Raw genomic sequence first — 27653 nt, forward strand, 5'->3', positions numbered from 1 at the left:
CGGTGGAGACGAGAGGCAGAGGATACATCACTGACAGCCTCGCAGTGAGGTGCTGCGGGCCGGGGGACACTTCGCTCTTCAGAGCAGGAAGAGTGCCCTTCACTGGCCTTCAGTGTGAGTTCTGGGTTCTATTGCCCATCCTGGCCATCCCCCCCTTCCCCCCTGCTCCCTCCCCCGCCCCCCCCCCCCCCCACACACACACAGCACAGGCCCACCAGGAGGGCGGAGGGTATAAACTGGCCTGAAAACTCCTTAAGGGCAGGAGCCTGTGTTCCTTGACCTTCTGTGCTCAGTTCTGGCGCTATGCCTCCTCACCATGGATGCCCAGAGGATTCGTGACTACATGAGAGAATATGCAGAATTTATGACTAAATGAGAGAATATGTAGAAGACCACACAGGATAAATAGCTCTTCACACAGGGGTTTCATTTTCACTTCTGGGATCTCTGCACCTAGCATTAAACTTGTAGAGAGGAAATCGAGCCCAGAGAGGTACCCTGGGAGTCTGCCCCTCTGCCCCAGGCCCCTCTCCTGTCCCATCCTCCTCCCTCGCATTCACCCAGCTGGGCGCTATAGGGAACGGGGTGGGGGGTGGGGGGCAGTGGCTGGAAGGAAAGGGCTGGCGTTTTCCTAACTCCAGTGGGGGATGGAGTCATAAGAGCTGCAGCCCCAGCTTGCTCTTCTCCATGGCTTTCCTGGGGCTGCGGGCAACCTCACCCTCCAGGCCCCCGTCTCCCCCCATGGCCTGTAATTTTAGGTCTCACTTGGGAACCTTCTGGTTGCTTCCTGTCACAATCGTACAGCAGGCTCACGTTGGAAAAGCTCCCTGTTTTCCCAAGAAGGCACATGAGAGAAATGAGGTTCAGTGGCCCAGGCCGTTCCTCGCAGGAGGGGTCAGGTTCCCACAGCCTGCGGGAGGGGTGGGTGGCAGTGCCGACTCCGGGAACTGGAACAGAGATGCATGCCCTAGGCTCTGAGCCTGCTTTACCGGGACGTTTCTGAGGTGCTGGGAATACTTCTTTGAAGCTTTTCAGTGACTGAAACGGTGTAAGTTGGTCTGCATCTCCTCCTCAGTTATCACACCCCACACCAAGTCATCCCCTCAAGGTCCCTGTTGTGGCCCCAAACCTGAAAACCAAACAGCCTTGCTCAGGACCTGGGAAGCTAGCGGACGAGGGGCGTGCTGTCCCGGGTTCAACAGTGAGAGTTTACATCTTCTCTTTTTCTACTTCCCTCCAAGCTTTCCTCAGGGTTTGTTTCAGGAAGGAAAATCAGGGGGGGTCAAAAACTCAGCGACTTTGTGGTTCGTTCTCAGATACCACAGTCCTCCTCTCATGTGAAGGCACAGGCCAGGCCCAGTGACTACACAGGCTGGATAAATACCCCGAACCTAACTTTGGGTTAAAACGTTCACCTTTGGGCCCCCACGAGGGGAGCAGGGCGGAGCCTCTCCCCCTGCTTCCTCCTGCTGCCCCGCCCCCCACACCAGATGCTCCTCTGCCCACTTCCTTCCAGGGCAGGGGTGGGGGCGGGCTCTGCCATCTGGGCCTGGCAGATGGTAAAGGGGGTGATGTCCGGTCTTTGTGGAGCTCCTGCAGGTCCTCTGCCCAGTGGTTCCCTGGAGCTCGGTGGGTGTCACTGTCCTCGCTCAGATCTGGCCTCTCCCCCGCCCCCTACAGTGCTCTGCTGGGCTCCCTGAGCAGGACCAGCGACTGGACCAGCGGCCGGGTTGCCGGCTCTCGTGGGGCCTGTGGCAGGTTGCAACCACTTGCAGCAAGAAAGGATGACTTCTAGTCTCACGGGTGACCTTTTATGACGAGGAAACGGGGACCACGTGTCTTTAGAGCGGCTGGTCTTCCGCTCCCCTCACGTCTAGGCCAGCCCTGAGTGATGGTGCCCCCGCCCTTGCACCCCCTGGACGCCGGGTCTAGCGAGCACCCTTCGGGCCATGCCCCAAGCCCTCTCTCCGGGCTCTGCAGCCAGTCCTCAGCCAGGCGGGCGCTGGGTGTGCGGACTGGTTTGCCTGTCAGTCGGGAGGGAGGTCTTTGATGCATGTGGAGGCAGGTTCCCTGCGGTCTGCCTCAGTGGGTCTTCCTGTGGGCACCGTCACAGGCCACCTCCAGCTGCAGGACCACTCCTCTCATTTTCTTTAAAATGTCCGATCTGCCATCCGTTGTCAGGTAGGGCGATGCCTCTCTCCCTCGAGGAAAGCTGTTGCCTTCAGCCAGGGGGGTCTGGGTGAGGAGGGTGGGAGAGCCAGGCCGCGGCCTCATCCATCTCAGGGGGTGCATCTGGCCCGCGTGGGGCGCGCATTCCGCAAGCCTGTCTCTGCTTCTCATCCAGCAGCTGGAAGGAATGTGCTAGTCGAGGCCAAAGCGGAGGAGCCCCAGACCTGGGGGCTCATTAAGGCCATTTCTGCATTTCTCTTCCGCGTGCGTGGAGAGAAGGAACTGAAGCTTGCTTGCCAGGTGGCACACGGAGCGGCGCTGTGCTGGCGGGACAAACCGCAGACGCCGCCCAGGTTTATCGGTGTGGAGATCTGCAGCTTCGCCTGCCTTTTCGCTTCTGCGCGAGCACGGAAGCCTCTCCCAGGAAGCGTTGTGCTCAGCACAGGTCCTTTCTTGCGGAGCCTGGGGAAGAGGCTGCCTGCGTTCCCGCGGTCACTGACTGCCTGAGGGCTGTGGGGAGGTGCAGGCTGGCGGGAAGCGGGGATGATTTTTCATTCTTTCTGAAACACACAATGTTCATGAAACCAGTGGACGGGGGCGGGCTCCCAGGGACCGGGACACGGCTCAGCGACTGGGAGGTCATTCGGCAGCAGTGACTCTGTGGCGACCGGTGTGCCCCGTCGGGTTCTCGGCAGCGGAGGCATCGGCCCCTGGGTCAGGGCGCCACCACCCAGCCACACAGCTGCTGACTGCTCAGTGTGCTCACCACCGCCGACTGACTTCTCACTGCTATTTCCCCCCCTCTGTGTGCTCCTCGCTTCCACCCCTCACAGCTGTCTTCTCTGAGCTTTGCTAACTTGTGGCTTCTCCCTTCTGCCTTTGCTCTGAGCGTCTGAGTGACTGCCAAGTCAGTTCCTGCCGTCTCCGTCAGGCGTGACCTTTGGGTGTGGCCAGGGCTTTTCTTAGAAGTGGGTCAGGCAGGGCAAGTTGGGTGAGCACCTGCCATGTGCTTCTGTAGCAGCCCATGTCTTCCTCTGGGTCTAGTAAAACAGTGATGCTGATGCAATGGGGATAAACTTGGCTTGGATTCTGATTGTGTGCCAAGCACTTAGCATAGTGTTTGTATTTACTTGCATATTTCCTCCATCCTCATAATAACCTTATGACACAGGGTGCCGTTTCACCCAAGTGGAAATTGAGGCGTAGGCAGGTCTGGTAACTTGCCCAAGATCACACAGGCTGTAAGCAGCGGAACTGGGATTTGGCACGAGGTGTCTGTATTGTAATGCCCTGCCGGCCTCTCTGCCCCACACCCAGCCCTGACCAGGCGACCCTCTGATGTGTTTCAGGAGACAGAGAAGAGGTAGGAGCCATGGGGGCTTGAGTGCTGTTCAGGGTGGTTAGTGCAGGACACAATGCTCTCGGCCACACCCAGAGCCAGCTTGTCGAAGGGGCTGCCGTATTAGTCCCCCTTCTGCTGTGATGGACACACACCCGCACGTTTGTTTGTTGGCTCCCTAAACTCTGTTACAGTGACATGGCCTCAGGCACGGTCCCTTACTGTGTTCCTCTTTAGACACAAGCTAAGTACCGAATGGATAGTGGAAACCACCTATTTTCACCGGAGGATCACTCTTCAAGGCTTCAAATGGATATGCCAGGAGCTAGTTGTCCCAAAGCCCATTTGTGGAATGGCTAATGTGCTGAACATATGGGCTTCTATCAAATTTTAAAACAGGCTCGTATTCATTGCATCTTGACAGCAGCACTTTCTGTTCTTGTTGTTTGCTTTTGCCTCTGCTGCCTGGCGCAGTGACAGGTGTAGCCATAGATGTCCGAGGGGCAGGAGAATATGGATTTGGGAACATAGAGTGTGATACGGAGGATTCTTACACATGACTATACTCTTGATGTAGCGACGAAGAATCTATGTGCAGGAAGTCCTCCGATATTCTTGAGTCTGTAGTATTTGCATCGGTGTTTCTTGTGACCCGCAGCCTTGGCCTCTGGCACGCTCTCTCTTAGCCTTCCCCTTTCTGTCTCCGCCAGTGCTGTGCACAATTCTGCTTTCACGTCAGCCACAGGCAAGGGAGAAAGGAATCAGTACACGCAGCTAATTGCTCTGCTTCTCCTCCATTTATCCTCATTCCAGTTCGATTCCACTTCATGGGGTATGTTCAGACTCCCACACAGTCCAGCGTCCTTGCCCACCCCCACCCCCACCGCCTCCCAGGGCTGAGCTGCAGGATGCACGCGGAGAAGGAGACGAACTTCCCGCTGCGATCTGGATGCCGGCTCCACGTGCGCCCCGCTCGCACACGCAGCAGATCAGGGAACAGCAGGGAGCAGCCAAGGGACATTTCGCATTTCTTTATCTCCCAGCAAATTTGAGTTCTAATAAGTTGGCATTTAAACCCAAGGACTGAGCATTCAAGTTTAGATGGAGAGTTGGAGCTTAAGTCATGCATTACTTGTCAGTGACATAGGCAGAGCACCTCAGAGTTCCACCCGGAACTCATGTCCTTGTTGATGCTGAGTAGCTAGTGAGTCAACGTGGAGGAAAGCTGTTTACACCGGCTTAATGGTTACGCTGACCGGAAATATCAGCCGGCCTGTAAAGGGAGCACCCCCATACTTTGTTTCCAGCATGAAGTGTGAGCTCCAGTTTTGGTCACACGTATGTTCATGTGTGTGTGTGTGTGTGTGTGTGTGTGTGTGTGTGTGTGTACACGCATACGCATACCTGTGTAGGTGCACCCATGCACCACTCACTTGTAGTTTATCCAAAGTGGCAGTTGTACTGTGCAGGACTCCCCGGGTGCCAGTGCAGACCCAAAGGGAGCCAGCTCTTCCAATCAAGGGGTTTTAATTTGTGGTCAGGCCAGGGGTTATAATGCGGTTAGAATTTCCCCTTCCTCCCAAATCTTTGTTTCTTTGTAAACCCTCGCTTTCTATATCTCACTACAGGCTGACTTTTTCCACGTGATGCAATACATACTGCAGGTGGCTCCAGGGTTGGCATTTCACAGTCTCGGCCACGGGAGAGGGATGTCTGTCCTAACCCTGGTTTCCAAGGAGGGGCATGCAGGCTGCCTGCTCTCACGGAGGCCCCGGGTCATGTGAGAACTGGTGCTCGAGGGCTCATGGAGTGGACGTGGGGGAGAAGGAATTCTTACAAGAAGGGGGAATGTGGTTCCCCAAAGGAGAGGGTGGTGCCCACAGGTTCCCAGAAGACAAGGTGTCCGCTGGTGGTGTTCTGACACATTCCTGAGGACGTACCGCGAATGCATGTCTATTTTAAATCACTTGGCAGACTTAACTGTAATCTTAGATTTTTTTCCTTCCGGCTTCTTGTCAACTACATGCTTTAATTGTAATTATTCCTCGGTAGGCATGTTCTAGCACTTCTGATTCATTTGTCAAACTGAGCTTAACACAATTACCGAGTCTAGGGAGAGAGCCCATCTTGAAGGCAACAGAAGGCTCCGCTGTCAGTTTTGTAATCCAGTCTCTGTGGCCAGGATTCTGTTCAGCTCCCCCTTCCTCTCCCTGTGTCATCAGAAACAGTGAGACTGCCTGCCCTTCAGGAAATAGTTGGGAACACTGCACAGGTGAGAGAGTAAAGTTTTCTCACCTCCATCTAGGTAAGGGGTCCTAACCACAAGGGCATTTGGGCACTGGGCGTTGACGTCCATACTTTGTGGTTTAAGATTTGAGTTCATTTTCAACTGATCCAGTAAAAATAAAGTTCTTGGTCGCTCTGTGCTTTGCGCAGTGTCATTGCCCACACCCTCTCCGTAACTGTCTCCAGCCCTGTCTTTTGCCAGAATTTAGGATTAAGTGAGGAGAATCTGCAGTTCAGCTAGGCCCCCCAATGATTGGCGTTTCCATGGAAACAGTGGAAGGCCTGGCAATTAAAACTGAACCTGCAGGCTGGGGAGAGTAGACTACGAAAATGAGTTGTCTGAGAAGCCAAATTCTCATCCTCCAGCTGAAACTCGGAGAGGACAGGTGATCCCGGAGGCTGCTGCCAGCCGGGATCGGACGTCGTGCCTTGGGGACGGGCGTGTCTTGGCGTTTCGGGCCCAGGTGTGTTTGCCGGCTTGCTCGGTTTGCCGGAGTTGCCCGGATAATTGTCCTTGTGGTTCACAGAGCTCTGTGTGTGCAGTCGTGGATCACGGAGGAGTGGGAACAATCTGATCTTTTTAATTTTAATTTTTTATTGATTTTAGAGAAGAAGGGGGGGGGAAGAGAGAAACATCAACAATGAGGGAGAATCATTGGTCGCTGCCTCCTGTATGTCCCGCACTGGGGTTTGAGCCCACAACCCAGGCATGTGCCCTGATCGGGAATTGAACCGTGACCTCCTGGTTCATAGATCAACACTCAACCACTGAGCCACACTGTCCGGGTGAACAACCTGATCTTCGCGCACGCTTGAGTGTGAATCCCAACGTCAGAGCCTATTAAAAACGGATGAAACCATAAAAGGGACCTAGAAGGCGGTAAGTCCTAGTTTCTGCTCCAGGGTGGGAACCGGTCCTGGAGCCCTGCGGACAGAGGTTCACAGCTGGGGTCCGAGGGGAAGCCGTGGCTCTCAGGCGGCCTCTCTGGCCGCTGCTGGGACGCGCTGGCATGTCTAGCCTCTGGTGGTGGAACTTCTCCCTGTCTCTTCCACTTCTGCTGCCTCTTCGTTTTGGTGCCAAGGAAATTGAGCCTACGTTTCCCATAATGAAGTTGACTTTTTTAAATTGAAGACTGTTATCTTGTACCCCCAAAGACCTCTGTGCCCTGGCCAGGGAGGTCTAAGACCCAACGCCTGTGTTTAGAAAAAGGCATTCTGACAGGCGAGGTTGATTTATTTCCAGCACTGGGTCCTCACCACTGTCCTTAGATTTTGTGTGACTTTTCTTAGCATCATTGTGTGGTGAAGAATTGGTCACTGTGTTTTTGTACCATACCACCCCCCACCCCCACCCCCAGTATTCAGCGTGCAGAGCTAGGAAATCCTGAGAACACAGGATTGTATTAAAACACTGGTCTCCGCATCCTGCCGAAGGGTGTGGCTGTCTTTGGTGACGTCACCCCAGAAGTTAGTGAGTCCACCCTACATTCCTATGTGCTTCCATAGTCTCTCAGCCCTCCATCTGTGATTTATTTCGAACCTTGGCCTTTTTACGTTGTACATTTTAAGCTTCTTAATTCCTCATCCGTTCTAGATTAATAGCCTCTTATTGTTCTTAAGGGTTTGCTCCCCTCATCCCTAAGAAATGAAAACCTAACAAACAACATACTCTTGTCCCAATGTTCCTGCTACCTTAAAACGGACTAACACTTACATCTCCCAGAGTCGGGCATTGGTCAGTGCTGACTGGGACGTGCTTGGATGTAAGTACATGGCTCCCACTTGGTAGAAAAAGAGTAATGAAGTAGACAGTCTTTTCTGGGTCCAAAACAATAGCTGTATGACCTTCAGCGAGTGGCCAACCCTCTCTAGGTTCCATTTTTCTCAAGTATAAAATCAGATGAATACTTTGTATTCTTCCCGGTTATTGCAAATGCTGTGAAAACAAATTATTTAATATTAAGATTGTTGCCAAAACCGGTTTGGCTCAGTGGATAGAGAGTCAGCCTGCGGACTGAAGGGTCCCAGGTTCGATTCCGATCAAGGGCATGTATCAAGGCGGCTGGTCGATGTTTCTCTCTCATCGATGTTTCTGACTATCTCTCTCCCTTCCTCTCTGTGAAAAATCAATAAAATATATTTAAAAAAATATATTAAGATTGTTAGCAAACTATACCATGGCATACTGTGGTGATTTTTGAGAATAACCTAAAAGAAAAGAAAATATTGATGATATTGGGTATTTAAGACTCACATACATCCAGTTTCAAAATAGCAGTAGTTGGTGTCTATAGGAAGGAATAGTACATTTGGACCTTGTATTTCAGAGGGAAAAGTAATCTCATAATTTCTAACATAGTTTTGGGTGATCTTTGATGTGGTCCCATTAAGGGAGAAAGGCTTTCAGTAAAGAAATGGCATTGTCGGGGAGAAATGAAATCACTCTGGGTTCCTGTGATCGGAGGATAAAAGGGTTGAAACCCCGGGAGTGACTGTTGATTTGTAAATCATTTGAATCCCAATTCTTGGCTTTGAGGATCTGAGCCTGACAGGGTCTCCTGTGAAGCCCCAGGGTGGACCCTGAGGTGCAGCTTTTCCCTGGAAAACCTCTAGGGCAGTGGTTCTCAACCTTCCTAATGCCGCGACCCTTTAATACAGTTCCTCATGTTGTGGTGACCCCCAACCATAAAATTATTTTTGTTGCTACTGCATAACTGTAATGTTGCTACTGTTATGAATTGTAATGTAAATATCTGATATGCAGGATGTATTTAGATGACCCCTGTGAAAGGGTCGTTCGATCCCCAAAGGGGTCGCGACCCACAGGTTGAGAACGCTGCTCTAGGGGCTTGCGTCTGGGCCTGGCCACCGTGTGAGCATGAAGACTCCCTATTCCTGAGGAATGTCAAGGGCCCAAAGCAGGCACGTGTCTGAGCCGCATGTCCTGGGCCTTAAGGACGACTCCTCTCCCTGGGTGTTAGGAGTTGTTTTTCTTTTCCTCCCCCTTTAAAAATAATGTTATTTTTAAGTCATAGTTTACATTCCGTATTATTTTGTATTAGTTTCAGGTGTACAGGGGACGTGTTTTTCTCACACACCTGTTTTTTACTACAGACCACTAACGTGTGGGGACGTAGCAAGCAGAGGTGATTTCCACATCTCCGCGCGAGGTCTAACCGTGGTTTCTCGGGGCCGTTTCTTCGCTTTATATAGTTTTACGTAAAATGTGAATCCATTGAGACTTGGAAAGAAAGTCGCTTCCTGTGTTTTGTTGTTGTTTCTGCAATGACTCGAGTATTCATCACAGCAGATATCACGTGGCCTCTGCCGTGTTTCCTCGGAGGGGGAAAGAGACAGTCGCGGTAACCTTTTCCCGGTGGAGAACTAACCCCGCACCCGGTGCCTGTTGTGTGTTCTTCTCTGCCCCCAGGGAGTTCTGTCCAACATCTCTTCCATCACCGACCTCGGCGGCTTCGACCCCGTCTGGCTCTTCCTTGTGGTGGGAGGAGTGATGTTCATTTTGGGATTCGCAGGGTGCATCGGAGCGCTGCGGGAAAACACTTTCCTCCTCAAGTTTGTAAGTATCCCACGCTGCCCTCAGGCGAAAACCAAGCATGCCCCCAACAGCAGGACGCTGCCTTTAGCGAGAGGGAGCTGTCCCGAAAGCACGGGCAGAACTCCAGCCTGGGCCATGCTTTTCTGTACGAGAGCCCTCTATTCTGCCCCTGCCAGGCCTCCTTAATAGTATATATACCACCCCACCCCATGGCATCCACGGGGGTTTTGCACACGTATGTCACGACTGCATTCCAATCCCGAAAATACCTTTAGGACTAAGGTGGTTCTGTAGACATGGTTTTCTTCTCTTAAGTGAGTTATGCTTTCTCTTTTAAGCACAAAATCAGAAGAAAGTTGTTCAGCTGGTTGGTTTAGAGAAACCAAACATGAGCACCGTGGCTGTGGCCTGTGCAGGAGGTTTTGGTGAAGATGGAGAAACAGTGAAAGGCAAAGTCTTCCCTTAGTTGACCAGCATGCTTTTCAGATCCCCCGCAGGGTGTTGTGACCGCTGTTAGCACGACTGTGTTTGGAGGAGGAGCTCCCCACGGGTAGGTAGGTAGTAAAAGGAGAGCGGAAGCCTTTCCTTTGGAGATGCCTCCCAGAGGAGAACAGGATGGCTGCTGTGCACACGTGTGTGTGTGTGTGTGTGTGTGTGTGTGTGTGTGTGTGTGTGTGAAATAGGTTCGGTGAGTGTAGCCAAAGCTCACTGAACGTGCCTGTTGTCTGGTGTCGGCATTTGGTGGCAGCCATATCACAGCCCTCCACACGACGGTACCCTTCCCAAAAATAAAAAGTATGGGAGCGGGGGGAAACCCACCCTCCTGTGATGAGGGAAGATGGTTAGATTTCTAGAGAACCGTATCAGTTTAATATCACTAATCTCACCCTTATGACACAATGTCATGGAGGGCCATTTTCATTTAAAACAAGAGCTCCCGCCAGGACTAGTCCCAGCTGCCATGCAGAATGCGGTTCTCTCCCCAGCACATCTGCCACATCTTCCTCTGGCATTTCTTCTTGAACACCCCCAGGAAGAGCAGACTCACCGTCCATACAAGGTGGGCAGCTCCGGCCCAGGCAAGGTCTGGAGGCTGTTTCGCCTGGAAGTTCATAGGACTCGCGCTGACAGGGAAAAACCAAGGGATACTTGGTCCTGGTGCAGTCTAATGAGCCACTGGATCTCTGTTCTGTACACATGGGTCTCTGGTGGGAGTAGCTAATTTCCCAAACTCTGTTTCTCTTACACCCACCCACCACCCACCATTCCTCACCTCGTCAAAGACCTACGGAGGCCCCAGGAAAGTTTTGTCCCTGATAGCAACCTGCCAGTCCTCTTGGCACGGGGTATTTCTAACGCTTGAGCGCACCTCCCTCAGCTTTGCTGTAGCCTGTTTTGGGCCTCATCATACTTACTGATTGCCACTATTTTAGCATTTTTAGCCTCCATGCCCTCAAATGATTCACTTTAATCATATTAGTTTATAAGTAAGGGTCGTCCCTTTATCACTTTTATAGATGAAGATACTAGAGCTAACTTGAATAGACAGAGATTTATACATTTCTCTAAGTTCTCACCTTAATTTATAAAGTCCCATGTTGCAAATAAAGAGAATTGTGTTGTTTCCTGGCTTCCTTAAGTCTTGGGACTATTTTAAATGGTCCCTTTCTCCGTTTAGTACATGTAATAAAAACTGGCCTAGAATAGTCTTTGAAATACGTAGGAAGTCAATGGCAGCATCATTCCAAGCAGCCTCAACCATCTGATGGTGCAAGGCCAGGAGAACTGCTGGGGAGAATCCGAGAGCTGAGTTACCGTGAAATCGAAATGGAGCTTTCATGTTGACTGAGGCCCTGGAACGAAGCCTGTGAGTCCCTCTCTTCTCCTTTGGAAATGGGGAAATTTGCTCACAGGGCCCGTGTGTGTTCCTGCCAAATATTTGATAAGAATTTAATTTAGACTCAATTTTTGGTATGCATATTGTATATTATTATGTGAACATTTACCAGGGTAACTAGAAAAGGAACTTGCCTAGCCTTTGTAAAGGTGAAGACAAAAACCTAATTATAACCTTTGCATGACTTATGTCTTGTTGTTAGTGTGTGCACACACATGAGGTAGCCATGATGTTCTCATTTCTGTAGTGTGATGACTGTCATGTAGAGTGGTACCTGGTAAAGGGAGGGGAGTTGTGTTATGCTATGCTATAGGGTGGCGCGCCCCCCCCCCCCCCCATGTGTGAGCATTTAATGAACTTCCTCTCTGTGGCTTCTAGCCACCAGGACAGACTCCCCTCTCCCCAGCACCCTTCATCTTCTCCTCAGCTCTTCTGCTGACGGACTTGGCCTTCAGGATGATAGGCTGCTTGGGGAGCTCTGGTTCCCCTTTAGGAGGTAATCCTCATACCGACTTTCCCAAGGGCCCTGGGCCAGAGCTGTCGAAGCTGATCCTGTGATGATGCAAGCCACCATCCCTGCCTCGCAGCACCGCCCGCCCCTCACCCCGTGCTTCCTGTGCTTGCCGATGTGGCCGTGGCCCTGAAGCTTCCCGGTCTTCCTCCGTCATGATGGCCTGAGATGCAAGAGCAAAAGTGACCATTTTCTTGTCCTTTTTCTAGGTTTAGGAAAGCTCACACTGAAATTACTGGTACCAGTAATGATAATGAACTCTTTAGATGCTGTTGCTAGTGAGCTCAAGGGCAGATAACCAGGAGCTCTGACCCTGAGGGCTGAGCTGGAGGGCCTAGAAAGGGGGCCTAAACCTTGGGATCCTAGGCTTTGCCAGGCGCTTATTTCTTCTTCCCACCCTCCCCTTATGCCCACCCTCTCAGAGCAGCACCTGGCACCCTGGGCAAACACTGTCAGATACACACTGCGATGTGGCCCACCTCGCTGCCCCCCCCTCCCCACCCCGGCCCCCCGGCCCTTACTGTAAGAGGCTCTTTGGAGGCAGGGTATGGGCCTGCTCATCCTTGCTTCTGCAAAGCACACCCAGCTCAGGGCCTGACCTGTTCCAGGTCATTCAGCAGATGTTTGCTGAATGAGTACACATTTTTAGTCTTTTTGTTTGGTTGGTTGGTTGGTTGGTTGGTTTTTGTTAATCTTCACCAGAGGATATTTTTTCTATTGATTTTTTTTAGAGAGAGTAAAAAGGAGGAGGTGGGGGGGGGAGAGAGAGAGAGAGAGAGAGAGAGAGAGAGAGAGAAACATCTGTGTGAGACAGATACATCTATTGGTTGCCTCCCGCACAAGCCCCGATCACTGGGCCTAGGATCGAATCCGAAACCCAGGTACGTGCCCTTGACTGGGAATGGAACCCAAGACCCTTGAGGGCTCGGGCCAAGGCTCCAAGCACTGAGCCACACAGGCCAGGGCCGTTCCTGGTCTCGGTAAATGGTACGTAGCTGTGTCGTTGCCTCTGTGCCGCCCCCACGCCGTGTGCTCCCGGTTGGCCGCCCGAGGGCTCCTGCGGGATGGAGAACAGCAGCAGCTTTGGCCCCTCTGCCTCCGCGCCCCCTGTCCTGCAGCCTCCGGAGCTCTGCTGACAGGGGTGGCCCAGGGTCGCCTTCCTGTCCTCGTCACCAGAAGTTTGCTTGCAGTTTATACGCTGCTCCTTCACAGCCTCATTTCTCAGAAACTCTTTGAACAAATTAAAATGGAAAAGGGTAAGAATGTGGAGGCCGGAGGAAGCGGAAAGAACCGGGGGTGTGACGGTAGGTGATATGACTCAGGTGAGGCTCTGCTGAGTGTGCTAGACGGAAGGGAATTTTCTCAGTCCATGGGCCGTTCCCGCGTTGCCCGTGGTCTCTCGCCTGCCTTCTTACACTCCGCTCATCTGCGTGAGCCAGGAGCCTCCCTGCGGCGGCGTCTCGATGTTATTTAAAATATTCCGAGGCTGGTGCTTCACCAGGGGAAGTGGTTTCGTTTTATTTTCTCGATGGGAAATTATTTTCATGTCACAGTTGCCCCCCACTTCCCCCTGTCCTCTTCATCTGAGATGCACGTGTGTGCCGTTGTGCCCTGGGGAGCAGGTGCGAAGGGGGATTAGAGCGGTGTCTGAATCCATAAAAGGAATATCTCCATACAGGACCCAGGCCACAGTAACAAATGACAGGTGATCCTAAAACATGGGAACATGGGGGCAGTTTCTTTCTCAGTGTTGCAAAAGCTTACTGGGGGGGGGGGGGGGGCAGCGTTGTTCAGCGCCTGGCAGGCAGCATGTTAATCAGGAGAAATTCCTTAAGCCTTAATGTGACTCTAATGAGAAACTCCTATTTTCTGTGTTTGCTTATGAGCTTTGTTGGTTAATTGCCAAATGGAGCCACCAGAGCCCCACAATGTGATTATGAAATGATTTTTTTTAAAGTCCTTTCTTGGAGTGTAATATTTTATTAATGAATCTTAAGAAACGGAAGGTTATCTGCTTTGGACGTGTGTACCAACCCAGTGTAATCACAGACCTTCCTAGAAGGCACCACTGAACTGTATATGACCACAATAGCCGGTGTAACTGTCCTCCATCTCTGTGTCTTCTGCCTTAGTTTTCTGTGTTCCTGGGCATCATTTTCTTCCTGGAGCTCACTGCCGGCGTCCTGGCATTTGTTTTCAAAGACTGGATCAAAGACCAGCTGTATTTCTTTATAAACAACAACATCAGAGCATACAGGGATGACATTGATTTGCAAAACCTCATAGACTTCACCCAGGAATATGTAAGTTTAAATTTGGTTTCTTTTCAAGTTGAAAGCCTTCTGGGAAGGATGGCCCCAGAGAGCATCCTCCTGGCTCCGCGTCCGCCAGCTGGGACGCCCCTCTGACTGGTCTGCGTGGCTTTTGGGTTGTTTGCTTGTCTGTTTATTCTTTGCTGACTTGTTCTGTGACCTGCACGATTTGTGCTCTACATGGAAATGTCCTGTTTCTACTTAATCTTCATGCCTGCCAAGAGGAACAAAGAAGGAAACTCTTGAGCAACAAGGCGCTAATCACAGTTGCCCTTTGCTGCCGACGTTTGAAGAAGATTGCTTTGCTATAGGTTTAACGTTTTATTTGGCGTTAAATATGGATGCTGTCTTGTTCCTTGCCCATTTCTAGTCATCCTCCACACTTCACAGCTCAGAATAATATCCTCCCTCATCAGTAGGGTGTTTGTTCAAAATTCCCTGACGTAACCCATTCAGTATTATTATAGCACGCGCGGGTGAAACCGAAAGTCGACCAAGTTTCACCCCCTGGTGGCTTCTACCGAGTGGAGAACCTGTGCAAAGAGCCCCTCCCACCCGGTTTCTGAACATATTTCTGTGGCGGCCCCTGCAAGGCAAACAAAGCAGCAAAATCTCTGTTCCACTCAGAATGCAAAATGGCCTATGAACAGGGCTCAGAAGATACAGATCTGGTGCCCAGACCTGATCAGCTAAGCGACTTAGGGGTAATAGGACCTTGGCCTGTGTCCCCATCAGGAACGTGGAAACAATAAAAGCTACAGTTTAACTCATGGAGACTCTGTGACGCTCGAGGAAGATGTGCTTGGTGGTTTCATAATGGGCTTCGGGTGTTGTGGTCCTACAAACCGACAGGTGCTTATTTGCAGATACTTAAAAAATCGGAAAAAATCAGATAAGCTGCGCAGACCTGGACCGTGGTGTCCATGATGTTAATGCACATGGCAGGAGGAGCTGGGGTCCCTTTGGTAAAGGGAGGAGAGGGCTATATCAACACTTGTCCTGGGGGCAACCCCCACACCCCCATACCCACACCCCCACACCCCCACCCCCACACCCCCACACCCCCACATACATCAGGCACTCAGAGCAGAGCAAGTTGTGTTGATTTTGTTCCGTGGCAGCAAGAACTGCCCTGGAGTGAGCTGTACTTGGGTGTGAAATTAAGCCCCCTTTCATCTCCTCAGCAGACTTCACTGTTTCGTTAGGTCATAGTGGATGCAGGCTCACGCCTTGCCAAGTATTATTGCTGCCTCGTTTGCATGACAGATCTGATGGTGCTGTGCAGCCAACGCTGGGAGGCGCAACTCAAGCCCTCAGAGAACCCGATGAGGCGGGCGCACACGCGTATACACGTTCTCTTGAAATGCTGTCTGCTTTTCGGGGAAACACTCTTGTTTCATGTGATTTTTCTTTTTCTGTCGTGAAGTTGAATGTTCTGACGTAGATGCTGGTCCTGAAAGCCGTCCAGTGGTCCCAGCTGGATGTTTATTTAACTGGGAGACGTGGCGCTAGTCCACAGGGCAGGGCGTGGGGGGGGAGGGGGGCGGGAGACAATGGGACCAGCCTCTGTGTCAGGCCCCTCGTAAGACCCACGGAATTTAACATGATTGCATTTTAATTAGACGATTGCATTCTTAAGTAATTTTTTGAAAATGTAAATACCTGCTCTTGTTTAAACAGATTCCGAGTACTAACCGATATGTAATGAGAAGTCAGCCTCTAAGACTTTGGGGGTGGCGGGGGAGTAATGGGTGTGTTCAGGATTTTGATTGTGGTGATGGTTTCATGATGTATACATACGTCAAAAATGATCAAATTGTACACTTTATGTGCAGTTTATTGTATGTTAGTGATACAGCAATAAAACAGATTTTTAAAAAACCACTAAGGTGTAGATATCAAAATTGTAAAAAAGGAAATCTCTCGATATCCCACCCACAGCCCCAGTCGTCTCCTTTGGACACTGCTGTTTAGTGTCTTATCCTTCTAGAATGTTCCCACATGCACTCAAACTAAACCCACCCTGTTCTAAGGGAGCCCTGCTATCAACTCCTGTCCCCCCCCCACCACCACCACCACCACCTAACACCATGGGTCTCATCAACCTTCCAAATCACATGCCCACGCATCCTTACAAACCTTCTGCCTGCGTTATTTTGGAGGCTTTGATGGAGGCTACGTAGGTTCAGTCTGGTCTAAAAATAAATTCTGAGACGGAGGGAGGGAGGGAGGGAGCCGGCAGGAAGGGGTGTGGGCCGTTGGGCGGGTGTGGGTGCAGCGCCTGGTGGCCTCCAGGTGGAGGTGTTCTAATTCTCTCCTGTTTGCTCTAGTGGCAGTGCTGTGGGGCTTTTGGAGCTGATGATTGGAACCTAAATATTTACTTCAATTGCACAGATTCCAATGCAAGTCGGGAGAGGTGCGGTGTGCCATTCTCCTGCTGTACTAAAGATCCCGCGGTAAGTGGGGGCAGCACATGGCCCGCCTGCTCCCGCATCACCCGGGACGGTGTGTAGGATGGGCAGAGGGGTGGTGTTCTTCTGGAAACCTCTTGCCTGCGTCGTCCTGATTGTCGCTCCTGCAGGGCCTGTAGGGCTCAGTTCTTCCCAGTAGGAGTGATCATCGCTCCTGTTCTGAGCCTTTGTGTGCCTTGGCTCATTGAAGTCTGGAACATTCCTGCCAGCAGATACCAACATTATCTTCCCTTTTTAGGTGAAATCGAGGCCCCTGGGTTTTAAGTCCCTACCCAAGGTCACATCGCCAGCAAATGTTGGCATTGTTCCTTCTTTATAGGCTCACTTGGGAGCTCTCTCATTGGGTTGCGGTTGGTAACCCTCTTCTTCCCGACTTAGTTGTGGGGGACACATTGGAATAGAGTGTTTGAGACAAGAATGCTATGTGGGAAGAGCATAGCTGCCCAGATTCATTTGTGGCCTGTCCCCAAGCGTGCACCCTCAGAGCTGCCCTTGCCCCCATCATGCAGATTCGAGTGGGCACTGATGAGTTCATGGCCATTTCCCCCTGGAAGGTAGAGGGTGTGCAGCTCTTCACAAGGGGCGTGGCCTTGGGGTGGGGAAGCAGAAGTTCCCTGCAGCCTGCCCATCGCCCATCGCCCCTGGTGGGGGTCAGCCTGGGTTGTTACTCTTGGTCTGAAGAGACTGAGAATCAGGAAGGCCTGTGCTCGCTGCTCTGGGATCTCGCCAGGACAGCCAACCTTCCCCACTGGCTGGTTTCTCCCTTTCCTCTGAGGAGGCCCAAAGGCAAGAGTGCCCGGCAGAGCCCAGGGTGCCCGCTCAGGCAGCCTCGCCCTGGCCGGCCGATGCCAGCTGCTCTGTCTCCCGTTCTGCCCTGTGTTAACATTCCGTCAGACAAACTCCGAAGTTCACAGAAGGCATTATGTCTCCCCTTTCAGCGACAGATCCTCTGGGTAGAGGTATCTCATTCCATAAATGCCAAGCTAACAATTTCCACCCACCCCCTGCAGAGGGGAAAAAAAAAACAAAAAAAAAAAAAACAAGCCTAAAAGAGGGGAATCTGCATTTCTGATCAGGGCTGTCAGATGTCAGAACATGTGTCCATGTGATACGTGACTAGGGTGTTGTTCTGTTTTTAATGAAGTCACGTATTCTCATTGAAAACTCATCTAAATAACATAGAAATATACATATTAAAAAGTAGAAGTCCTTCTCCCCCTACCACCACCAAAGAGAGCAAAAATGAAGCCAGTCATGATGCCCATTCAGCATGGTTTTTATCTGTCTCCAGTTCCCTAAACACCATAAACGTATTGAAGCTGTCAGCTCTGAATCCTGCACCTCCCACAGATGGGCTTGCCCTCCTTCCTGGTATTTCCTGAGCTTCTGTTTTCCTCATTTGGAAAAGGGCATATTTTAATACCTATTTCTGGGGATTGTTAAAATAACGACATGGGGTAGCATATCAGAGTGCTTACCGAGGCGCCCGGTCCATCTGCGTGCCCGATGCACATCGTATTACCCTGAGTGGGCATCTTCTGCTGATCCCTCCGCGGGCTTCTAACCGGCGTGACTGCCACTGTCCTGTTTTCTTTCCCCACCAGGAAGATGTCATCAACACTCAGTGTGGCTACGATGCCAGGCAGAAACCAGTAAGTGGGTACCATCTTGTCGCTTGGCGCACGGGGTGTTGGAGGAGCCTTGGGACTTGCGTGCTGACGCTGTGTTCTCTTCTTCCCTGTGAAGGAGGTCGACCAGCAGATCGTAATCTACACGAAAGGCTGCGTGCCCCAGTTTGAGAAGTGGCTGCAGGACAATTTGACCATCGTGGCCGGCGTGTTCATAGGCATTGCGTTGCTGCAGGTGAGGCCGGGCCCCTTCCTGGACGTCACGGGAAGCGATGCCCGGGAGAACCCTCACCAGGCTGGGCACTTTGCCGGATCGCCTTAACGGCCCAGTATTTAAGTATTTAAGACACAATTGGAGGGGCTGGGAAACAGACCCAAATTCTGTGGTATTTTATTAAAGCTCTGATTTTAGATGCAACTCTATCCTAAAATACATTAGGAAACTGTTTTTTTTTTTTTTTTTCCTTTTGAAGACGGAGACATTGATGGGGTCAGTGCATTTCCATGGGCTCAATAATTAATTCTGTGTGTGCTAGCTGGGCAGACAGGAATGGTCAAAAACGGATCCAAGTGGTGAGGTTAAGGTTTTTTTGGATTTTTACAAACATGCTGTGTCCCATTCGGCCTCTGGCCCACCTTCCCAGAGTGCTAGTGAGGGAAAGGAGTGCCCACCTTTCCTCCTGGGCAGTCCCAAGTGCGAGCTTTTTCATCCGGTGGAGACGTGATACTTTTCTTTGAGCCCAAATGCGGCGTGGTGTTGAAAGAAATGAAAGAAGACGTAAATAACGGAAAGCCTTCCCATACTCACGGACTGACAGGCTTACTATCGCTAATGTGGCAGTACGCCTCAAATCCATCTACAGACTCAGTGCAATCTCTGAATTCAAACTGCCTTTTTTATTTTTTTTGTGTTTTTTTCAAAAATGGACAAGTTAAACTAAAGAGAAAATGAACAAATGGGACTACATCAAAATAAAAAGCTTCTGCACAGCAAAAGAAACAATCAACAAAACAACGAGAAAACCCACTGCGTGGGAAAACATATTTGCCAATGTCATATCTGATAAGGGCCTAATCTCCAAAATTTATAGGGAACTCATACAACTTAACAAAAGGAAGATAAACAATCCAATCAAAAAATGGGCAAAGGACCTAAATAGACACCTTTCAAAAGAGGACATCCAGAAAGCCAAGAGACATATGAAAACATGCTCAAAGTCACTAATCATCCAAGAGATGCAAATCAAAACAACAATGAGGTACCATCTCACACCTGTCAGACTGGCTATCATCAACAAACGACAAGTGCTGGAGAGGATGTGGAGAAAAAGGAACACTCGTGCACTGCTGGTGGGAATGCAGACTGGTGCAGCCACTACAGAAGACAGTATGGAGTTTCCTCAAAAAACTGAAAATGGAACTCCCATTTGACCCTGTGATCCCACTTCTAGGAATATATCCTAAGAAACCAGAAACACCAATCAGAAAGGATATATGCACCCCTATGTTCATAGCAGCACAATTCACCATAGCTAAGATCTGGAAACAGCCTAAGTGCCCATCAGTAGATGAATGGATTAGAAAACTGTGGTACATCTACACGATGGAATACTATGCTGCTGTAAAAAAGAAGGAACTCTTACCATTTGCAATGGCATGGATGGAACTAGAGAGCATTATGCTAAGTGAAATAAGCCAGTCAATGAAGGAAAAATACCACATGCTCTCACTCATTCATGGATAATAGGGACCATTATAAACTTTTGAACAATAATAGATACAGAGGCAGAGCTGCCTCAAACAGATTGTCAAACTGCAGTGGGAAGGCCGGGGAGGGTTGGGGGGCAGGAGGGAGGGGGTTAAGAGATCAACTGAAGGACTTGTATGCATGCATATAAGCATAACCAATGGACATAAGACACTGGGGGGTAGGGGAGGCCAGGGGATTGTCAAGGGTGGGGAAAAAAATAAGGACACATATGTAATACCCTTTGTAATACTTTAAGCAATAAAAAAATAATAAAAAAATGGACAAGTTGATCCTAAAATTCATATGGAAATGTAAGAGACCCAGAAAAGCAAAACAAACTTGAAAAAGAACAAATTTGGAGAATTCACACTTCCCAATTCCAGACTTACTTCAAAGGTGCAGGCATCACGATAGTGCCTCCTGGCATAAGGTTGGCATATAGATCAGTGGAACAGAATAGAAAGTCCAGAAGTAAACCCACGCATCGATGGTCAGTAGATTTTTGACAAGGGAACCAAGACCGTTCACTGCGGCAAAAATAGTCTTTTCACTAAATGGTGCTGGACCAACTAATTATCTATATGCAAAAGAATAAATTTGAACTCCTACCTCACACCATACATGAAAATTAACCAAAGACCAAAATATAAGAGCTAAAACTATAAAACTCTCAGGAGAAAGTAAAGGTGTAGGAGAAAGGATAGGTGTAGCTCTTTGTGACCCAGGAGTAGGTGGTTTTCTTAGACATGACAACACAAGCACAAGCAACCAAAGAAATAGACCAATTGGACTTTGTCAAAATTAAAAACTGTGCTAAAAATACTAAGAACATGAAATGACAACCCACAAAATGGAAGGAAATATTTGCAAATCATTATATCTGGTAAGGATCAAGTATCTGGACTGTACAAAAAACAACAGTTAAAAAGTCAAACCCAATTTAAAGATGGGCAAAGAATTTGAATAGCCATGTCTCCAGAGAAGATACAAATGGCTAGTAAGCAAGTGAGCAGATAGAACGCCACCATTAATTGTTAGGGAAATTCAAATAAAAACCACAGTGAGATACCTACCACTTCACACAGCAGGATGGACATACAGTTGACCCTCGAACAACATGGGTCTCGGCTGTGTGGGTCCACTCATAAGCACATTTTTTTTTTAACTGACCACAGTTCAGTTGATCTATGTAGTTCAACTGACTGAGGTTGGGAATCTGAGTATGCAGAAAACTGACTAGTTATGTGCGGATTTTTCAACTGCATGGGATTACAGCACCCATAACCCCCATGTTGCTCAGGGGTGAACTGTAATGATAAAGGAAGATAATAACGAGTTGTCGAGAATGTGAAGAAATTGGAACCCTCACACATCACTGAAGGGAATGAAAATGATGCGGCCTCTACGGGAAACAATTGGCAATTCCTCAGAAAATTACAATTACCATATGACCCCGCAATTCTATTCTGAGGTATGTACCCCAGAGAATTAAAAACATGTGTTCACCCAAAAACGTATATACAGATGTTCATAGTGATATTATGCATAAGAGCCCGAAAAAGGAAACACTGCAGATGCCCATCACCTGCTGAATGGAAAAACAAAATATGTTTTATCCATATAATGGAATATTACTCAAACCATCAAAAGGATTGACTACTGGTACATGCTACAACATGGACCTTGAATACACTTTGCTATGTGAAAGTGGACTGACACAAAAGGCCAGATGTTATATGATTCCATTTATATATGTCCAGAATGAGCAAATTCAAAGGAAGTAGATTAGTGGTTGGCAGGACTGTGGAGATGGGGGGCATGGGAATGACTGCTAACGGGTACAGTTTCTTTCTGGGGTGATAAAATGTATGGGAAACAGATAGTGGTCATAGTTGCATATCCCTGTGAGTACACAAAAAACCACTGAATTATGCACTTTAAAGGAATGGATTTTACAGTATATGAATTACATATCAATTTAAAAGATCAAAGATAAGGAAAATCAGATTCAGCCCGGCCAGCGTGGCTTAGTGGTTGAGTATTGACCCATGAACCAGAAGGTCGAGGTTTGATTCCCAGTCAGGGCACATGCCCAGGTTGTGGGCTCGATCTCCAGCAGGGGGCGTGCAAGAGGCAGCTGATCAATGATTCTCTCTCATCATTAGTGTTTCTATTTCCCTGTCCTTCTCCCTTCCTCTCTCTGAAATCCATAAAAATATATTTAAAAAAGAAAAAGAGAAATAGGATTCATTGGCCAAGGAAAAGCCTAATGATGTTCAGAGTTTCACTGTTTGACTCTTTTTCTTCCTTTCTCAGATTTTTGGGATATGCCTGGCCCAGAACCTGGTGAGCGACATCGAAGCTGTCAGGGCCAGCTGGTAGAGTGGAGCGCCTGCCACCGCCACCGAACACTGGACACCCAGCCTCCCGCACCCTCCAGCGGCCTGACCGCGTCCACGTCGCACAGAGCCGTCACAGAGGCATCCTGCAATCCCGGAGCTGCCAAGAACTTGTTCTGGGGGGTGAAGCTGAGAAATGCTGCTTACTGACAGAATTAAAGAAACAATAACCAGTATGCAAGTCGTTGCGCCGTGAATCTCTACTGTAGCCATGAATTTATGGATGGTTGGATCCTTAACCAAAAAAAGAGGAAACGGGAGGGTGGGGAACCCGTATGTACTTGAATGTGTGGGGAAAGCCTTGTTCTCCACGGGAGCGATTGGAGGGCTGGGAGAGGCAGCATTGCCCTTCCTCACGCCGTGGCCTGAAGATGTGATCTTTCCTGAAACCCAGCCCCTGCCCTGTGAGGGCTGGGCCACTGGCGTCCCTTCACTGGACATCGCAAGGAACTGCGACAACTCACGTCCCAGGGAGAAAGCAACTTGTCCTTGGGGTCGGATTTTGAGATCGAGTTCAGCAAGTGACGAGCTGGCACATGGGGCCTCCTGATGAGAGAAGTTGTGTATTTCGCGTGCACTGAGCAGACCCTGGGAGCACCCCGTGAGGCTGGAATTCAGCAGGACAGATCTTTTTTTAAGGGGCCTGCACTTTATTTACCTGTGACATCCAAGGAGAAAATGAGGCTCATGACGAGGTATTAGTTGGATACACCCTCACCCCAGCCACTCAAGTAGGTGTCGGATTCTTCAGAAACTCTGCGGCTTTGGCTTTTTTTTTTCTTGCCTTTTTTTGTTTTAGACTCCCCAAAAGCTGCCGTTTCTGTTAAATTTTTAAGTGTTTCCTTACAAGCTCGAATATTAATTTTGTGTGTGTAATCTCCCCGCATGACCTGTGAATCTGAATCCACCATTCCATCCTCCCGCCATCTCTCCGACAACATTGATAGGTGTGGTGTGGTGTGGTCAGCACTGGGTGGGTTCACGCCCTGAGAGGGGTGGCGGTCCCGCCTGGCTGGGAAGGGGCCAGCTGGGCCCGCGAGATGCTTCCATGGACTCAGCAATCGCTCAGCCATACGGGTCGCCATGGTCTCTGCTGCGTCCTGCCCCCCCTCTCCTGGAATGGAAGTGAACCCCTTTCCAAAACAACGCTGACACATCAGAAAGCTTCTAGTGGGGTTTTTCCCTCTTCTGGTTTTAGTTTTATTTTTTTAAAGAGAAGAGTGCGTGGGCAGAGCTCTCTCTGTTCTCATAGTGCAGGCTAACCATCAGGATGGCGACAAAGCACACATACTCCGAGGGGGGACGTTGGCGGGCAGGTGTTCTGAGTCTGAGACGAAAACCACCTCCAGGTGCTGCCACCCACCCTGGCCCGCCTCCAGGAGGGAGGGACCCGTTTTGCCCCCAGATTTTAATCCAACCTCATCTACCGGGATGTCACTCTCCCCGGGAGCAGGTATAGTCTGTGGAGCGCTGGGAAAACCACAGGCGTGTTTCACGGTGATGACACGTTCTCCAACGCATCGCTGGGCAGCTGCGAGGTACTTTGTGAACTTGAGCAAGGCTTTCTGTGCCCGCCCCCTGGTGCATCGCTGCGGCCGGTGCACGGGTGGGTCTGCTCTGAGTGAGGACTGCAGTTGACAGTACCTGGTCTCCGGGGTTGGGTGTGGCTGACTCTGCATGTGTGTGTGTGTGTCTATATCGTTAGCGATGTCCATCCCGTGCTCCAGCTGTAAGAGGATTTTATCTCCTCTCGGCCCCACCATGGTTGTCCTGTGATGTCATTCCAACATGGCGTCAGCTCTCCGGTTGGCACGCTTGTCCTTCCTGTTCATTACCTCATCCTCCAGGGAACTCCCTCTGACCAGTTGATTCAGAACCGGGCAAGATTCCCCCCTTCGGCACATCCAGTGAAAGGCCAAACAGAAGTCCAAGTGAGTTTTAAATTTTAAGGAACCACCCTTTATTTTTTACACTTGAGAGTGGTTGTAATAAAGGCTGTCATTAATAAACTTGGTTCTACCTTGCGTGGGATTATGTCTGTCTTCATTGCTTCTCTCTTGAAATTGCAAAAGTCTCGGATGCGGTGGTTCCCAAACCTCAGCAGCCGCGTCAGAATCCCCGATGGCTTGTGGAAACCCAGATGGCTGTGTCTGCCTCTTCCCAGACTGAATTCCCGATTTAGTCCTTCTGGGGAGGGGAGGTTGAGAAGGTGCTGTTCTGACTGGTTCGCGGTGATGGTTTGCTGGCGACGCTGTTGCCATGTGTTTTGAGAGCACAATTTGAGAACCCCGCTCTGGTCTGGTTCTCTCGGGGGAAGGGACAGGGAACATCTTGTGATTGGTAGGGAAAGGTCTCTTGGTACTGCCGGCTAATGGGAGACGGACAGAGCAGAGTGTGTAGGAATCTCTGTTCCTAAGGCCATTGCTGCTCACAGACCTCCCAGAGACCACGTGGCGTGCAGATCATCAGGCCTTGCCCCTAGCAGTTCTGTGGTGGGGGAGCCAGAGCCTATATATTTTTTATTTATTTTTTCCAGAGAGCCTATATGTTTAAGAAAGTCCCATTGAAAATTTAATGCACAGTGAGGATTAGGACTCACATGGGCCTAGGTAAATGTTGATAATATTCACAACCTTTTTCTAAGAAAATAATTTCTAGTAGTCCCTTAGAGCAGGAATTTTAGCCCCTAGGAGAAATGCTGACTTAACTTTTATTTTGAGTTATCACCACAGAAGGAGACTTCTGTCTTCAGAACTGTCAGGGATTTTCTTCATAGATTAAATGAAAACAACATTTTAAGGTTCACACAGTATTTTCAGACCCCCACCCTGTGTCAGGACTGCTTTGGGAAATGTTTGCCTCATATCCCTGGATACTTGAGACCACAAATGTTACTTTGACTTTAGGGGAGTGTATCTGTGGTAATGGGGGGTCACCAGTCCCCATTTCTTGAGTTTACTTCGCTGTGCTGGAGATCATCTTATGTACAGGAGGCTGTTTGTCATTCTTGCTCTCGGCTAACTCGAGGCCCAGAAAGGAGAAATATTACAGCTCAGAAGTAAAGGGATTCAGCCTGGCTTGTGTGGCTCAGTGGTTGAGCATCAACCAATGAACCAGGAGGTCACTGGCTCGATTCCTGGTCAGGGCATATGCCCCGGTTGCGGGCTTGATCCCCAGTGTGGGGCCTGAAGGAGGCAGCCGATCAGTAATTCTCTCTCCTCATTGATGTTTCTGTCTGTCTCTTCCTCTCTGAAATCAATAAAAATATATTTTGAGAAAAAGAAAGGAATGCTTTGTCTTGAACTCAGAACTTACAGGAAGTTTCCTCTGTGTAGGTAGGCTTGGAGGAGGATTATTTAATTTATTATATCTGTTATGTGACCGGTTAACACCAACATCACTGCCTCCATGATTTAAAAATATCTAATAGTGTTTTTCAGAATGAACACAGGGATTAAAAAGAATTTTGCATCATGAAACACTTGAAAAAAAGGAGATTTTTGGTTTTTTCTTTCTACCCAGGAATGAACCTCTCACGTTTGTTCCAGCCTTCTCCCCGCCGCAGGCCCCCTGCTGCTCTCGGGATTCTGAACAGGGTCTTGTTTCTGGTTTTGCAGTGTTTCTCGCAGGCCCTGTGCGCGCTGGGCGGGGACGCTTGCTCTGCAGTTTCTGGAGCTCCTCTCAGGGCTGCTGCCCGCCGCTGGGACGGGAGCCCTGGGAAGCGGCTGGACAATGAGGAGCCAGGGGCCTGGCTGGCCCTCCCGGCTCCGTGGGTCCTTTATTCCACGAAGCCCCGCTTCCCTAGGGAAGCCTGTTCCGACTCCGAGGAGGAGCGGGAAGCTCTCCGCCCGCACCCCCCAGCGAGCCCTCTCCGCAGTGGGAAGCCTGGTCTTGGAATGAGGAGGAGAATGCGGTGTTTGCCTGGGAATAGGGACCCATGGTGACATCTACAGAGATCTTTATGTGACAACAGACAGGGCGGAGGTACCTGGGTGGGGCAGGGCGGAGAAGAGAAGCCAAAGCCATCTTTAGAATGGCTTGAGCCTTTCTTTTTGGAAGGGTTGGTGACGAAGTAAAGTTGATAAAGTTACAGTTTGGAGGACTTCTTTAAGTGGAGGAATAAAATACACTCCCTGTGGCCTGTTCATGCTGAGCAGGTCTCTCGTCAGCCGGGCGGCCCCGAGAGGATGCCTGCGTTAGGCCGCTCCTGGGGTCCGTGAACCCAAAGCAAAGCCCCGATTCCTCCACTGCCAGGAGCACTCCTGCGGAGAGGGTGAGTTCCTGGGCTTTACCCTTCACCAGCGTAGTGCGGACACAGCGGTGTGCAAACAAGGCAGCCCTTCCCATGTTGTTGCCCCGTGTTTAAGGCGTAATTGCATTCTATGTGGGAGAAAGACAACCTTTTAAATCGGGAGTTTATCCTGTCTCCGGTTTTGCTTTTGCAGAACTGGCTTGAACAGGAACCTTTAATGGCCTGCCCTCTGGTGGCGATCCTGCGGAAGCGCGGGCGGCTGGAATAGTTGCTGCAGGGCTGGAAACGGCCCATGGGGAGGTGCTCGCACTTTGCAGGAGGAAGGCTCAACGACTGTATGTTGGGTCCCTTCACACACTCCTGAAAGTGGCATCGCCTGCCTTAGAGAGCTGGGGAGCTGGGTGTTGAACCCCCGTCACATCTACATCCTGATCCTGCTGCTAGGACTTCAAAGGGCACAGCCCTCCAGCCTAGACTAACGGTTCATGGAAGAGGTGGGGGTGATCTAAAATGACTCATCTGCCAGGCAGATAACTCTTTGGGAACAACGAATGGAACATTCCCATCTACTTCCTCTCAAAGCACCCGTGCCGATCACCTGGAGTTTGCTTCTATCTGAGAATTTGCAACCTTGGTTGTGACGATGGGTAGGGTGTTGGGCCGGTCTGGATCACTGACTGTAACTTGTGTTTTAGGAGTTTGATACGGGTGGGATTGCATCTTCCCAAAATCCATGTGTTGAAGTCCTAACCCGGATACCTCAGAATGTGACTGTATTGGGGAGTAGGGTTGTTGCACGTGTAACTAACTAGGTAAGAGGAAGTGATATCCTGTCTAGCCAGTGTTCCTGTAAGAAGGCAAACTTGGGCTCAGAGGCACACACGGGGAGATGGCCAGATGAACACGAAGGCAGAGATGGAGGGATATGTCCGTAAGCCATGGACCACTAAAGACCACTAAGAACCACCAGCGAGCCTTGGAGCCTGGGAGGCATGGAACCTGTTCTGCCTTGGCCTGCAGGACCCGATGCTGCTGACACCTGGACTTTGGCCATCACCCTCCCGACTGTGAGACAATCCATGT

At 50.0% G+C, this 27653-nt stretch overlaps 1 protein-coding gene across 1 annotated transcript in view; it reads left to right on the forward strand.

Annotated features, from left to right (window-relative positions):
* The window catches only part of TSPAN5 (tetraspanin 5), a 170914-nt gene extending 146572 nt beyond the window's left edge, over positions 1–24342 (forward strand). The window contains exons 3-8 of the mRNA XM_059665069.1: positions 9225–9371; positions 13891–14061; positions 16401–16526; positions 18146–18193; positions 18288–18404; positions 22236–24342. Of these exons, the coding sequence (XP_059521052.1) occupies positions 9225–9371; positions 13891–14061; positions 16401–16526; positions 18146–18193; positions 18288–18404; positions 22236–22301 (675 nt within the window). The 3' untranslated portion in view covers positions 22302–24342. The remainder of the gene's footprint in view (positions 1–9224; positions 9372–13890; positions 14062–16400; positions 16527–18145; positions 18194–18287; positions 18405–22235) is intronic.
* The last annotated feature ends 3311 nt before the right edge of the window (positions 24343–27653 follow it).

Source organism: Myotis daubentonii, chromosome 1 (assembly GCF_963259705.1).
Source record: "Myotis daubentonii chromosome 1, mMyoDau2.1, whole genome shotgun sequence".
NCBI lineage: Eukaryota > Metazoa > Chordata > Mammalia > Chiroptera > Vespertilionidae > Myotis > Myotis daubentonii.